Raw genomic sequence first — 13,904 nt, forward strand, 5'->3', positions numbered from 1 at the left:
CTAAAGCCAGTTACAGATTCAATGAAATCCCAGTCAAAGTCCCCATCTCACTCTTCACAGAAATGGAAAAAACAAACAAAAACAATCCTAAGATTCATGTGGAGTAACAAAAGACCCTGATATCCAGAACAATACTGAGCAAAAGGAACACTACAAGTCCAGTTCTTAAGATATATTACAGAGCTATAGTAGTAAAATCAATATGGTACTTGCACAAACAGACATTTAGACCAATGGAATAAAATTGAAGACCCAATGACAAGTACATGTAACTTCAGCCACTTAATATTTGACAAAGATGCCAAAAACATATACTAGAGAAAGGGACACTCTTTAGCAAATGGTGTTGAGAAACTGGATGGCCACATGCAGAAGAATGAATTTGGACCAGCATATATCATCTTGTATAAAAATTAACTCCAAATTCATCAAATACCTACTTGTGAAATATGAAACACTGAAACATCTAGAAGAAAATATTGATAGTGCCCTACATGGCATAGGTATCAAATTGCCCAAGAATTAAGGCCAAAAACCAACAAATGGGAATTCATGAAAGTAAGAAGCTTTTGCACAGCTAAAGAAACAACCAACTAGGTGAGGAGGAAGCCTACAGAATAAGAGAGGATCTTTGCCAGCTATACAGCTGACAGGGTATTATCATCCAGAATAAAGAACTCAAAATACAGAATCAAAACAAAATGACCCATTTAAAACTGGGTCTGAAACCTGAATAGAAAGTAATAAAAAAATGGCAAAGAAATATGTCAAAAAATGCCCACCATTTCTAGCAATGAGAAAAAAGGCAAATCAAAACAAAACAACTTTGAGATTTCATCTTACCCCTGTCAGAATTGCAAAGATCAATAGAACAACCAAAAACAAATGCTGCCGGAGATTCAGGGGAAAGGAAGACCGGTTCACTGTTGGTAGGATTGCAAAGTGGAGCAGCCACAATGAAAATCAGTGTGGAGAATTCTCAAAAGGCTAAAAAGAAATCTACTGCATAGCCCAGCTATAGCACTCCTGGCATAAGACCAAAGGACTCAACATTTTACTCCACAGACACTTGCTCAGCCATGTTCACTATGGCTCTATTCGAAATACCTAGGGAATGGAAACAATCTAACTGTCCTACAACTGATGAGTGGATAATGAAAAGGTAGCACATATATAGTAGGGGACACTATTATTTAGTTGAAAGGAAAAATGAAATTATGAACTTTGCAAGGAAATGGATGGGACCAGAAAAGATCCTATTGAGTGAGGTCAGACCCAAAATGACAAACGTTGCATGTTCTCTTTCAGTGGAGGCTCCTACATCCAAACCTTCAGAATTGAGTTCATAGTTTTGTAGTAACTACAAAAAGCAGAAAAGTAAACCAGGATCATTGCCAGTATGGGGAGTTGGAAGCAAAAGAGAGGAGAATAGTAGGGGATAATGGGAAAGGGGAGGATCTTTAAAGAGTTACATACAGAAGAAGAAAGGAAGGGGCAAAGTAACAATAAGGATGCCTGGGAAAGCCACAAGGAATTACAGTACTAATTAACTAAAACACACCTATAATACACACAATATCTCTCTCTCTCTCTCTCTCTCTCTCTCTCTCTCTCTCTCTCTCCCTCTCTCTCCCCCTCCCCCTCCCTCTCTCTCCCTCCCCCTTCCCCCCTCTTCCTCCCTCCCTCCCCCTCTCCCTTTCCCTCCCTCCCTCTCTCTCTCTCTCTCTCTCTCTCTCTCTCTCTCTCTCTCTCTCTCTCTCACACACACACACACACACTTTTTTGTTTGTTTGTTTGTTTTTCGAGACAGGGTTTCTTTGTGTAGCCCTGGCTGTCCTGGAACTCACTCTGTAGACCAGGCTGGCCTCGAACTTAGAAATCTACCTACCTCTGCCTCCCAAGTGCTGGGATTAAAGGCGTGCGCCACCACCGCCCGGCTACACACACAGTTTTTAATGAACTTTTCTCAACTCCACTGATGGTGCTCTCTCCCTACAAAGACCACTTAGCAGAAGCCCCGTACTAGACATGAGGAGCCCTCTTTAGAGTTGTTGATCAGGACTACCCCAAAATATACAACTTATTGCTGTTGCATTTTGTCCCTCTCCCAGAAATAGAATGTAAGTCTTTATTGCTGGAGACACCATGAACTTCAGAAATAGGTCCCAGAGACCCTTCAACTGGAACTGACCTGAATGTTCACTTCCTGTACTAGCTAGCTGTGAGTAGCTGTGGCTAGCTGTCATAGTACCAGAAGACACCATGCAACCTTCCAAAGAAGAGAGGCAACTAACAGTCCTCACAGTTATGATGTCTATGAATCATGTCAATGACCAGCCAGGCATGATAACCCTAAGGGTACAATAGTGGCACACATACCTTGGTGACAACCAACAACTCTCTAATTAGACTTAAGACACACTCAACAAGAGGGAAACCCTTCCTGGCACTGGAAACCCAGCCAACTATTCAGTGATAGTGAAATCATGGTTATTGGAGAAGCATCTATAAGCTCTACTTTCCCAAACCAGCACAATCCCTAGCAATAACCTATAAACATTTGTCTTTATACCCATAGATAAGCGTAGTGTTCCCCTCTCATCAAGGGATTGCATCTGTTGCATTTCTATATGCAACAGATAGAGACCATTTCAGAAAACCACAACCAATCAAAATGCAGAGTTGTGAGGCCCAATCCCCATGGATACATCTACAAAACAGTCCCATACCTAAAGCTCAGGGAACATTGAGGAAGAGTGGGTAGAAAGATTGTAAGAGCCAGAGAATCAGGAAGTTTGCTGTGAGATTTATTAATATCAGAAGCTACATCCATAAAATCCCGTCAATATAAATACCCATACGTTACTTGAACAAAGTTGACACCAGTGGACCTGCCAAAAGAGACAGGGAAAATCCCACAAAGCCTCAACCCTAAACAGAAAGAACTATAGGCAACTGGTAAAAGCTACGAGTGGGAGAGATGGCCTTCCCCAGGGAAGAACACACAAATTCGTTGTCTGGCAAGGGAAATGTAATTATGATCTCAAAAGTAAAACTAAAATACAAAAAGAAACAGAATGACAAAATGAAACACAAGTAACTGACTATGACGGTGGCGTGTGTGGGCTTCTCTAGACAGTTCTTGGAGAAGCCTTGTATGAGTGGATGACCATTATCTGGAGATTAGCAGATGAGATAAGAGTGGGTACAAAGGCTTTAACTTGGTCAGTGAAGCTGGGATCAATATGATGAAAGTCTATCACTCTAGTGAAGTTGGATCAGTGTATTAGACCCTGCCCCAGCCTTGCAAACAGCAGCAATGAGATCAGGTTATTTATTTGGTTGTAAGTAGAGAGACTTAATGGGCAGTGTGGGGATGATGGATTTAGTATGTCATCAAAGCATCCATAGTGGCTTGGGTCCGTGAGACTGGAGCTGAGGAGAAGCAGCAGGAAGGATCAGGATACCTAGTGCAATTCGGGATGTCCTTCCATGTCAGACACTTAGAGCCTGGACCAGCTCATCTCTCAGGCCTCTCCCAACTCCAGAATGTGGGACACCTTAATCTAAACACCTATTGGGACATGTAAATGAGGAAGTGCCAGAGAAGCTGTAGTCAAGACTGGTTTCACAGAGCAACGGCTTCATCCCTATCTCTTGGGCCACTCACCCCTGGGATTATGCTGGCCTTTTCACCACCTTTTATCTGCCCCACAAGAATGTTGGCCAAGCCCAGCCAGCAGGCAGTTGATCAGATCTGGACTCTATCTTTTTTATGAGGCTAGGGAGTTCAACTGAGCAGAACTTGAGTCTAGAAGAGGCTACTAATGATCTTTTTGTGGTCTGAAGGGACTCTGTCCATTGCCTGCTCCTCCGGCCCATTTCTTGGGACACTTGTCTATGGCACTCCCTCTGCCCAGTGCACCAACTGGGAGGGAGGTGGCCTCTGAGGCTGTTAGTCATTCATGCCACAGGACATATTGCTACATGTTTGCCAATGTCAGGCCCCATGCATTTATCATCACAGGTCAGTAGATCAGAGATATGAACATGGCATGGCTAGGGGTTCTGTTTGCAGATTCTTACATCTGAAATACAAATGTTGCTTGATCACATTTCTGAGCTAATAGGGTTGTGGCAGAATTCTGTTTCTTGTGGGTGAGGCACTGAGGTTGCCGATCATTTGATGGCTGCAAGAAGATGCCTCAGTTGGGTCCTCAGGACTACCCACATACCTTGCCATGGTGTTATCTATTCTAAAAGCCAGCAATAGGTATCCCTCACATTCAGGATCTGTGACTTTAGGAAGAGCCCAATTGCTTTTAAGGGTTTATTTGATTAGGTCAGAATCACCCAATATAGCCATTCTCTATCTTTCTGTTTCTCCTCCCTTCCTCTTTCTTCTTGTTTTCTCTCTCACCTCCTATCTTGTTTTTCCCCTCTCCTCTCCTCCATCCCCTTTCTTTTTCTGTCCCTCCCTCCCTCTCTCCCTTTGTCCCTCCCTCTCTCCTTTTCTCCCTCCCCTCCTTCTTCTTCCCTCCCTCCTTCCCATTCTTCCTTCCATGATGGGAATTGAACCCAGGTACTCATGAATGTTAAGTAAGTGCTTTACCACAGAGCCACAGTTTCATCCCTATCCCCACTTTGTAATTATTTGTACTATAGAATATATAACACGACCACAGGAAGAAAATCCACATCAATAGTTCCAAGGATTATGTAGAGTGTACACACTATGAGGTAGGAATGGTGAAAATTGTAGAGAGTATCACAGGGTTCTTTCCATCACAGGAGCCTCGGACGTCATCTCTGGTTCTTGAGGGAACAAATTATTCAATAAAGTTAGTAATTTTTTTTTTTAATTTTTGAGAGGTCATAAAAGAACTTCACTAGTGATTTGGATCCATGCATAGGAACATCACACATGAATTATCTATGACTGGAGATTTCATGGTTCCTTGGACAATATTTCGTTTCCGGGTGGTTTAAAAAATTCTGGTGCTGGGAATTCACAGACATTGTTGAGGCTGATTGTGTCTAGAACTGTAGCATTTTCTACCTTCCAGCTGCTGTGTGTCAGGGGGATGGCATGAAAGGGAGGTAAATAAGTCTCTTGTTGACCACAATGGTCAAGGTGATTTTTATTCAGTGTCTGGTATAAATGTGTACCTAGGACAATAGGTAACCATTATATCAGGACAGAGCCTTGACTCCTGGGTCTGCATCATGGCGCTAGCATGATAAGCTTAAAGCAGAATGCGCTGCAAAGGATGCTATGAAGTTAAGTGCAAGGATGACCCTTAAAGGCCCTTTATGTGCAGACTGATGTCCAGATGAGGGCTGGGTATGCTTTGGAACATTTAGTTCTTCCCAATGTCATCTAAATTCTACAGTAACCTTGAGGCTTGAAACAAGAACTCCCAAGGATCTGGCCCCTGCAAAGAACCACCACTTCTTGGGGAAGGCCAGTCTGAGTTTGATGATGGTCATCAAACCCCCTTGCTGGAAGATACTGGGCTTCAAGACCCCCTGCTCTTTGCTCATTCAAATTGCAAGCCAGTTGATCATATTGTAGCTTGTGATTCAAGAAGAGAATGTTCTACTCAAAGGGCTTGGGAAAGCACCATCACCCCAGTGTATCTCATTCTTATGCCTTTGGTACTGATGTAGACACTCTTTTGAGTGTGTGTGTGTGTCTGAATGTATATGTTTGTATGTGTAGATGTGCACATGTGTGGATGTGTAAGCATAGAGATCAATGACTAGCTCACTTTCTTTTTCTAAGGATTAGGGCTGGGCAATGACACATTGGGTAGAGTCCTTGTAGCACAATTATGGGGACATATGTTTGGATTGAGTTTGTAAAAAAAAAAAAAAAAACAAGCAAAAGAAAACAAAATAAAGCACACACATGTGACCCCAGTACTATGGAGGAGGGAGGAATGGAGAGTCAGTTCTCCCAAGTTTGCTGGCCTGCCAGGCTAGCCTACCAGAGAGTGTCAGGTTCACGAGAGCTCTTCATTCAAAAATAAGGTAGAACACACATGCACACACATGTGGACACACATGAGCATGTGCATACGGCACACAAAGAGTAAATGAAACAATATTTTCACACAGAGTACTGAAATCTGTACAGTAACTCTATAATTGTGAAGGTCCTAGGTAGGCCAATGAAGGAGTCCAATTCTGAGGGTGAGCCTGAGAATACTGCTTGAACATTGAGATTCCCTAGCTCAGTGATTTCCAGGCCTATTTTCATCCCAATAACCTAGACATGTTAAATGCAGGCATCTGTTTTCTATTCCCAGAGAAAGCCTAATGTGCTTTTCAAAACATTGTTAATAAAGTCTCACTTCAAATTATAGATTTTGTACACATAGATTGTAATCACTGGAGAATAATAAAGGAAGGTGCAGCTACTTCCCTGCTCACTCCTGGAGGCCACCAAGGTCATCAGGCTGGTGTGAATTCTTTCACGCATCTAAATATGGTCTCATAAATGAAAACTCGCACGAAGGAGCTGCCCAAGGTTTCTCCTTGTAAAGCTGTGTTTTCACACTGCATATTTTCTTCTTGCTGGGTGTGGTGGTAGCACAGGCCTGCAGTCTCAACACCAGAGAAGCTGAGACATGGGCATTGCTACAGGCCTGAGGTCAATCTGAGCTTCATAATGACTATCAGGCCAATGAGGACCACACAGCAAGACCCTGTCTCAAAAAAAAAAAAAAAAAAAAAAAAGGTGCAAACAAAGGCAATGAACAGACAGACAACTCGAAAAAAAAAAAAAAAGACCATCAATGTCTTCCTGTCTATCTTGCTTTGTTGCCTTCCTAATATGGCACACACAGCTCCTCAGGCTTGGAGGAACAGGTGTAGATGCCGGACATTCTCTCCAACAGACGAGACACATTTTAGTCATTGTCCCATGGGTGAGAAGCCCAGTTGTTTTGATGGTACAATTGACAAATAAATAACTTTTTAAAAACTTCCCTACATACAGGTGGGGAAAATTTTCTGTCTAAAACAATAGTCTGTAAAGAGCAGAACTGGTCAGAGGTGCATGTTAAATAAACTCTAACAGATAATGATGCCTAATCCAGTGCCTTAGAAAAAGCAGAACCATGAGTTGGAGAAGTTCCTAAGGAGAGTCAGAAATGCAGCCCAGAGTGAGGCTTCTTTGCTCAGACCAAAAACTCAATGCTTCCCGCCACATGTGGTGGCTAAAGAGTAGACTCCTCAAAGAAATGAAGAAAGGGCTCTTATCAGCCCACCCTCCCCCTCTGGCTGACACAAACCTCCCTTCCCCAGGGGACTTCCTCCAAGGTGTCTATAAATGCCACTGTGAAACAGGGTAAGGGAGGAACCATCTTTGCAAACTTGACAAGACCCAGGAGAGCCTGTAAGTATTTTCTTTACTGGGATGTCCTGCTTCTGGGGCGGTCCCTGACCTAGGCTGAGGGCTCTGGAAGGCTAGCAGGGCTTCATGTGGCCTTCAGCTTTTGTTGGTGCTAGTGCAATGAGCATTACTTCTGAGGGGCAGGCAAACTCTGTTTGTCAGGGAAGACCACAGAGTGAGGGAAGGAGGGTCATATTTGGCTTTGAGGGAAGAGACACGGGATTTAAGTGCTGTGTATTTCTAGGAAGGCCAACAATCTTGCTTCTCCTTTCACTCATATTGCAGACACTGATGAGCTCATTAATGTAGATCAATGGATAAATAAATAACAATCCATTTTACTTACAGGCTTGCAGGAAAGCTAGCCTGAGCTGATCCTTATGGTCTGCTTTATTTCAGGAAGGGCTTCCTGGAGCCGGGGCTGGGGATCAGTCGATAGAGTGCCTGCCCAGAAAGCATAAAGCCTTGGGTTCAATCCCCAACAAAACATAAACCAGGTGTGAGTGTACATGCCTATAATCTCAGCACTTGGAAGTAGAGGCAGGATAATCAGGAATTCTATGCCATCCTCGGCTACACATTGAATTCCAGGCTACGTAAGTTACAGGAACCTTGTCATAAACAAAACCAGAACAAATGAATTTTCTGGGACAGTATGGGCTGAGCTCAGCAATAGTCCTGGTTCATCCAGAAATCTTGCCTTCTTTTTCTTCACCTTCCTCCCACAGGTTCAAAATGGTCTGGCTGTGGTGTGTGTGTGTGTGTGTGTGTGTGTGTGTGTGTGTGTGTGTGTGTAAAATATCTGTGTTTTCTATTTCAGGAGAACGCCAAGATGAAATTCCCTTTACTTCTGGCTCTTCTAATCGGGGGAGCATCAGCTCTTCATCTGAGTGAGTTGTTCATTAGTACCTTAGGTCTTTCTCTCTCTCTCTTGTTCCTGTGTGTAATAGATGAGATCGGAATCACATAGCCTGTACCATCACTTATCATTCCCAATTTCAGAATCCCTGTACACCTGTAGAGCAGGGACTCTGCAAGACTCCCAAGAGCATCTGTTATGTCTGTAGCCTTGACTCTATCATGGTATTTCCAATTTTGTCCTTTCTACTTAATGCTAACATCTTTCACAGTAACAATGGCTTCTTTTTACTTTGAATTTACTGAGCATTTTCTCGGCATGTTATGTCCTTTAATCCCCAAAGTACCCCATGAAGTCCTGGGGGTTGTATATTAAATTCACAAAGAAATCAAGCTGATAGTTGCTGGGTCCAGAACCCAAACCCACAACGACTGGACTCAAAGCTATTGTGTTTAGCTATCTTGACCTCATGTGTGAAATGGGGTGTCTCTTTATGGAGATGTGGTTGTAAGTTTCTTTCTAGACAGGGTTGTGCACACCAGTGTTCAGGGAGTGGGGCAAGAAATGCCCAAGCTCTAGGGAGAGTAGGGGAAGGCATGAAGGAAGTATACTTAAATTTTCTACTTGCCAGGCTCTGAAATGTCTGACTCCAAAAGCCCACTACTGGATGAGAACTTGCTTCAGGAGGCAGAGATATCAAGACAGGAAGTAGAAGAATGTCCTCCTGAGGAAGAGCTGATGCCACTGGAGGAAGAGGAGGAAGAAGAAGGTTCTGGAAGTGAAGGTGGTCCTGGGGATGAGGGTGCTGTCTCAGGTCAGGATATAACAAATGTGGACATTCAGTGCCCCAAGGAAGAAGACACCACGAGTCTGGTGGCTGACTCTGGATGCAAGACCTGTCGCTACCTCCTAGTTAGGAGGGCTGAATGCTTTCCCAAAGCTCAGGTAAGTGGCCTGTGGCTGAGGCTGGAAGCAGGGACAGACAGGAGGCAGGTGGGGAGAGGGTCATGTACTGTACTTTGCTCTACTGTCTTCTAATGGCTGTAGCGAAGGAGGGAGGGGAAAAGAGTGGGAAGGAAGGACAGAGGATGGGAGGGAGGAAGGGAATGGGTTTTGGAGACTCAGAGACCATGTGAATTCCTAGTGGAAGAGGGACACTCTCTTCTTCCTCTTTTGTTTTATTCTGCAGTTAGTTTGCCGGAGATGCTACCGGGGCACCCTCGCCTCCATCCACAGTTTCAGTGTTAACTTTCAAATCCAGTCCTCTCTCAGGGGAATCAACCAGGGTCAAGTCTGGATTGGAGGCAGGATCGTGGGCTGGGTAAGAGGAATACCAGACCTGAAGGGCCCCTTGTGGTCCTATCTAGTATTTACCTTGCTGCAGCTTTGTCTGTATTTCCACTTTAGTATCCCCTAAAGAACTAGGGACAGAAGACCACCCAGGCAAGACATTGAGGTGCCACAAAGGGTTTAGAATCAGATTGGGGTGCAAGTTCCTTCCAGTTTTTCTATCTTTGTGGCCCCGGGGCCTGTGTTGCACATTGTTTCCCTTGCACCATTTTTGGTTTGTGATACAAGGATGATCATGTCACAGAGATGAAGAGAAGGGGGTGGAGATGATCACTGTGGACCATTAGTTCATTTTCCCAGTATCTATCATGGTCCTGTGGTCAAGGACGTCAGAAGGAGTTAACAGGAACAGTGCTGGCTCTGCCTCTTTTCCTTCCCTTATGTATGCCTTTGCTTCCTACCTTCTCTAGGGTCGCTGCAAACGCTTTCAATGGATTGATGGAAGCTCTTGGAATTTTGCATACTGGGCTGCTGGGCAGCCTCGCTGTGGTGGTGGCAGATGTGTGACCCTGTGTACCCAAGGTGAGGCAGGCTAGAGATGAATGAAGGGAAGGCCAGGGAGAGTCAAGAAAGAGTGGCAGGAAACGAGCCTGGCTACTCAGGGAGAATCTTCCTAGGTGAGGTGTAGAGCTGATGGGAACAAGGACCTTCCTGGTATCATGTGAGGGTAGACAAAGGGGCTGAAGCTCTCCTATTCTCTCTTCACAGGAGGCCACTGGCGTCGAGGCCACTGTGGCAAGAGCCGTCCCTTCATCTGTTCGTATTGAGCTGGTCCCAGCTGGGAGTTCAAATTCATCTTTCCCTGGTAACTGCCGCTTTTTTCCTGCCAGATGTCCCCCTTCTTTTGACTCCCTAAAATAAAGCTGCTTTACTTAAACAGACTCCCTTTTCCTGTGAGCATTGGTTGCGCTATCTCATTTTGAGTGTTCTGCCTTCTCATCTCACTCCACTCCATACCTTTTATGAAGGAGCCACAATGTTATCCCTCTTCAAGGAGTGACGGTGCAGTGGGGTCCAAGAAGCATTCTGATAATAGAGAAATGAGTGCAGATGTCTCTTAGGTGCTCACTGAAGACCTAATTACATAGTTTATATGGATCGGATATTGTCAGGACCCCACCCACAGCTTTTAGACATGTGAAGGTTTTGGGTGGCCTCTCACCTACCTGGGTGTTCCCACTGTGTTAGTTGCTTTTCCTGTTGCTGTGACACAACTCAGGGAGACAGCTTATTTGTGTTCACAGGTCAAAAGTACTGTCTATCAGGGAAGTCCTGGTAGGGGGACTCAATGCAGGTGGTTCCGTTGTATTCATACTTAGGAAGCAGAGAGATGAATGTTTGTGTGCAGCTAGCTTCTTCCAAACACAATCCAAGATGCAAACCCAGGGAAAGGTGGGTCTTCCCACCTCACTTAACATAGTCAGGATAGTCCTTCCCAGGCATGCCCAGAGGCTTGTCTCCTAGGTAACTGAAGAGCCCATGAAGTCAACAATAATATTAACTACTACACATATTAAACAGAACAAACACACAGTGTGTACTAGGCACCATTTCTCCGTTATCTATTAAGCTGACTGACATTACAGCATACATTTTATTGGCTGCTTGCCTCTCCCAAGATGAAGTCTCTCTTCTTCTAGCAATGTTTCTGCACTTCCCCAAATTAACTATAGGATGCATACTCAAATCCTTGTCTCAGGCTCTGCTTTGGAGAAAACCCTATACTAAATTCTTTATTATGAGTCAGACCTTCAATGAGGCCTGGAGATATAAGACACAGGTGGTGTGTGTGTGTGTGTGTGTGTGTGTGAGAGAGAGAGAGAGAGAGAGAGAGAGAGAGAGAGAGAGAGAGAGAGAGAGAGAGAGAGAGAATGAACATGTGCTGGTTGTTACCTCTTACTGAGTACTCATGCGCTGTGACGAGTGTCTCACATAGCTCACACTGTGCCACCAATCATTATTATCCCTGCCATGTAGAAACAGACTCAGAAAAGTTATACTTGGATGAAAGACTTGCTCAAGACAGAACATCTAGATGTTCCTGATGCGGAGATTTGACTTTCTTAGCTCAAAGCCTGCTCCTTTATCTATTGTGTTTCCATGCTTGGAAGTCCTGACTGACGTCCCTCACTCTGGACTTCACCTTGAGGCACAAAACTCAACCCATCTGGAGGCAAAGAAGCCCAATTAAAGATGGAGATGGACAACTCTAATATTACCAGGGAGATAAACAGGATGAGAGAACCCCCTTATTTCAGGAATTTTCCAACTCTATCTTGGTCCAGGGTCCTGGGGAGGCAAAAAGATATGCAAGTTTTTGAGTGACTCAGAGAAGGGGAGCTATTTGTTTAAGGTTAGTTCCTCAGCAAGCTGAGGAAGAGACAGCCACATTTTGGTCCATGCAACCATTGTGCCATGTCAGCTGTTGGTTTTACACATGGTAGACTTTGGAAATCTATGCCTTTGGGTCTGTGGTGGGTGCTGTGAGGACATAGCTGAGGTGGAGCTGATCCACTCACGCTCAGGGATGCTGTGGCACAGCACTGCTGTTTTTGTATTAATATTAATAATACAGATGATGAGAGACTGGGACCATAACTTCATGGTAGTACAGCTGCCTAGCATATATGAAATCCTGAGCAGGATTTGAGCATGAAAATAAGTGAACAGCTAAATAAATGCACGAATAAGACAAGACACGCCTCACCATCATTTGCTAGGTATCTATTACATTCTGGACTCCAGACTGAGAGTTAGGGAGACTTTTGTCTTGCTTCTCAGAAATTTCCCTCTTAGTGGGCTTTGTGACTCCTCCTCCATGAAGGTCTCTTTAGAGGATACCAAGGAGAAGGCAGGAGGAACCTCCAGGGGTACTTGCCTATGTTCTGCATATAGGTTTGGCTGTGGTTGTATACATACCATGACTATAGTTTTCCTGCTCCGTTCACTCACAAATGCTTCAGGTGTCCTTCTCTGTAAATAAGCAATAGACTACACTTACTCAAAAGGGCAAGCTCCTACACATTGCTTTGACCTTGTAATTTCATTACTTATCACAATGATGTTAAGAGAATCATTCTTTTGGTACAATGGGGTTGGACTGAGTTTTAGGACAAGATGAAGAACTAGCAACCCACATGAAGAATGAATATATTATTAATACATAATTAATAATGCCTTTTAGAGTAAGGTGGGCCTGAGGATGTAGCATGATTGGTAACGCGCTTGCCTAGCACGCATGAAGCCGTAGGTTCTATTCCCAACACAGGAGGATCAGAACTTTAAGATCATCATCAGCCACATGGTGAGTGTGAGGGCCAGCCTGAGCTACTGAGCTACATAAGATCCTGTTTCAAAAAAAAAAAAAAAGTAAAGTTCATGTAATAAATAAAATAAGTAGACTGGTTTTGTATCCCAAGAGGTAGTTTGTGTGAGCATTTTTTCTTTCTAGCAAGATTTTTTTTTTTTTTTTTGGTTTTTAGAGACAGGGTTTTTCTGTGTAGCCCTGGCTGTCCTGGAACTCACTCTGTAGATCAGGCTGGCCTCGAACTCAGAAATCCACCTGCCTCTGCCTCCCAAGTGCTGGGATTAAAGGCGTGCGCCACCACAGCCCAGCCTCTAGCAAGATGTTAACGAAGTTCTATGCAGCATAGGTCATCCTTTGGGATGGAGTGCCCAGAGCTGCTCCACTACAAAAAGCACGGGACAGGGAAGCCCAGCCTCCTGAACAAGAACAGTTCATCCCCCATTCTCTGACAAGGGCCATGTGAAGCTTGAAGTGCCTCATCTCACAAGGACACCCCAGCTCCACAGGCCAGGTAATTCTCTGATGGCTCTGCCCCAGCTGGTTTCTTTAGAGGAGTGATTCTCAACCTTCCAAATGTTAGGACCCCCTAACATTAATATAGTTCCTCAGATTGCAGTGACCCCCAATCATAAAATTACTCCATTGCTACTTCATAACTGTAATTTTGCTAGTTATAAGCCATAACATAAGTATATGCAGGATATCTGATATGGGACCACTGTGAAAGGTGTATTTCCCCTCCAAAGAAGTTGTGACCCTTAGCTTGAGAACCACTGCTTTAGAGGAGGATCTTGTCACTGTCCTTTTTGCAGGGGTCACCTCTGACCTTGTGATTTCATTACATATTATGACACTGGCTTCTCATCATCATGGGACTCATCCTTTGGGTAAAATGGGGTTGGACTGAGTCTTGGGATAAGAGGTTGATTTAGAAACTCATTTGAACATAAATGAAAGCAGTGGTTCTGAGTCTTGGACGCACTGTGCAT

The 13,904-nt window shown here is 44.1% G+C and overlaps 1 protein-coding gene across 3 annotated transcripts; it reads left to right on the forward strand.

The window, feature by feature from the left end:
* Nucleotides 1-7,305: 7,305 nt before the first annotated feature.
* On the forward strand, nt 7,306-10,489 carry Prg2 (proteoglycan 2, pro eosinophil major basic protein). Of its 3 annotated transcripts, none has more exons than XM_034496151.2 (6): nt 7,306-7,402; nt 8,220-8,289; nt 8,890-9,203; nt 9,448-9,579; nt 10,019-10,130; nt 10,317-10,489. In XM_034496151.2, the coding sequence occupies exons 2-6, from the start codon at nt 8,232-8,234 to the stop codon at nt 10,373-10,375; spliced, it is 675 nt and encodes a 224-aa protein (XP_034352042.1). In that variant the 5' UTR covers nt 7,306-7,402; nt 8,220-8,231; the 3' UTR covers nt 10,376-10,489. The 3 variants fall into 3 exon arrangements, with proteins under 3 accessions (XP_034352042.1, XP_076785109.1, XP_076785108.1); XM_076928994.1 differs by lacking the exon at nt 7,306-7,402 and adding an exon at nt 7,880-7,898; XM_076928993.1 differs by lacking the exon at nt 7,306-7,402 and adding an exon at nt 7,917-7,995.
* Nucleotides 10,490-13,904: the final 3,415 nt, after the last annotated feature.

Source organism: Arvicanthis niloticus, chromosome 2 (assembly GCF_011762505.2).
Source record: "Arvicanthis niloticus isolate mArvNil1 chromosome 2, mArvNil1.pat.X, whole genome shotgun sequence".
Taxonomy (NCBI): Eukaryota; Metazoa; Chordata; class Mammalia; order Rodentia; family Muridae; genus Arvicanthis; species Arvicanthis niloticus.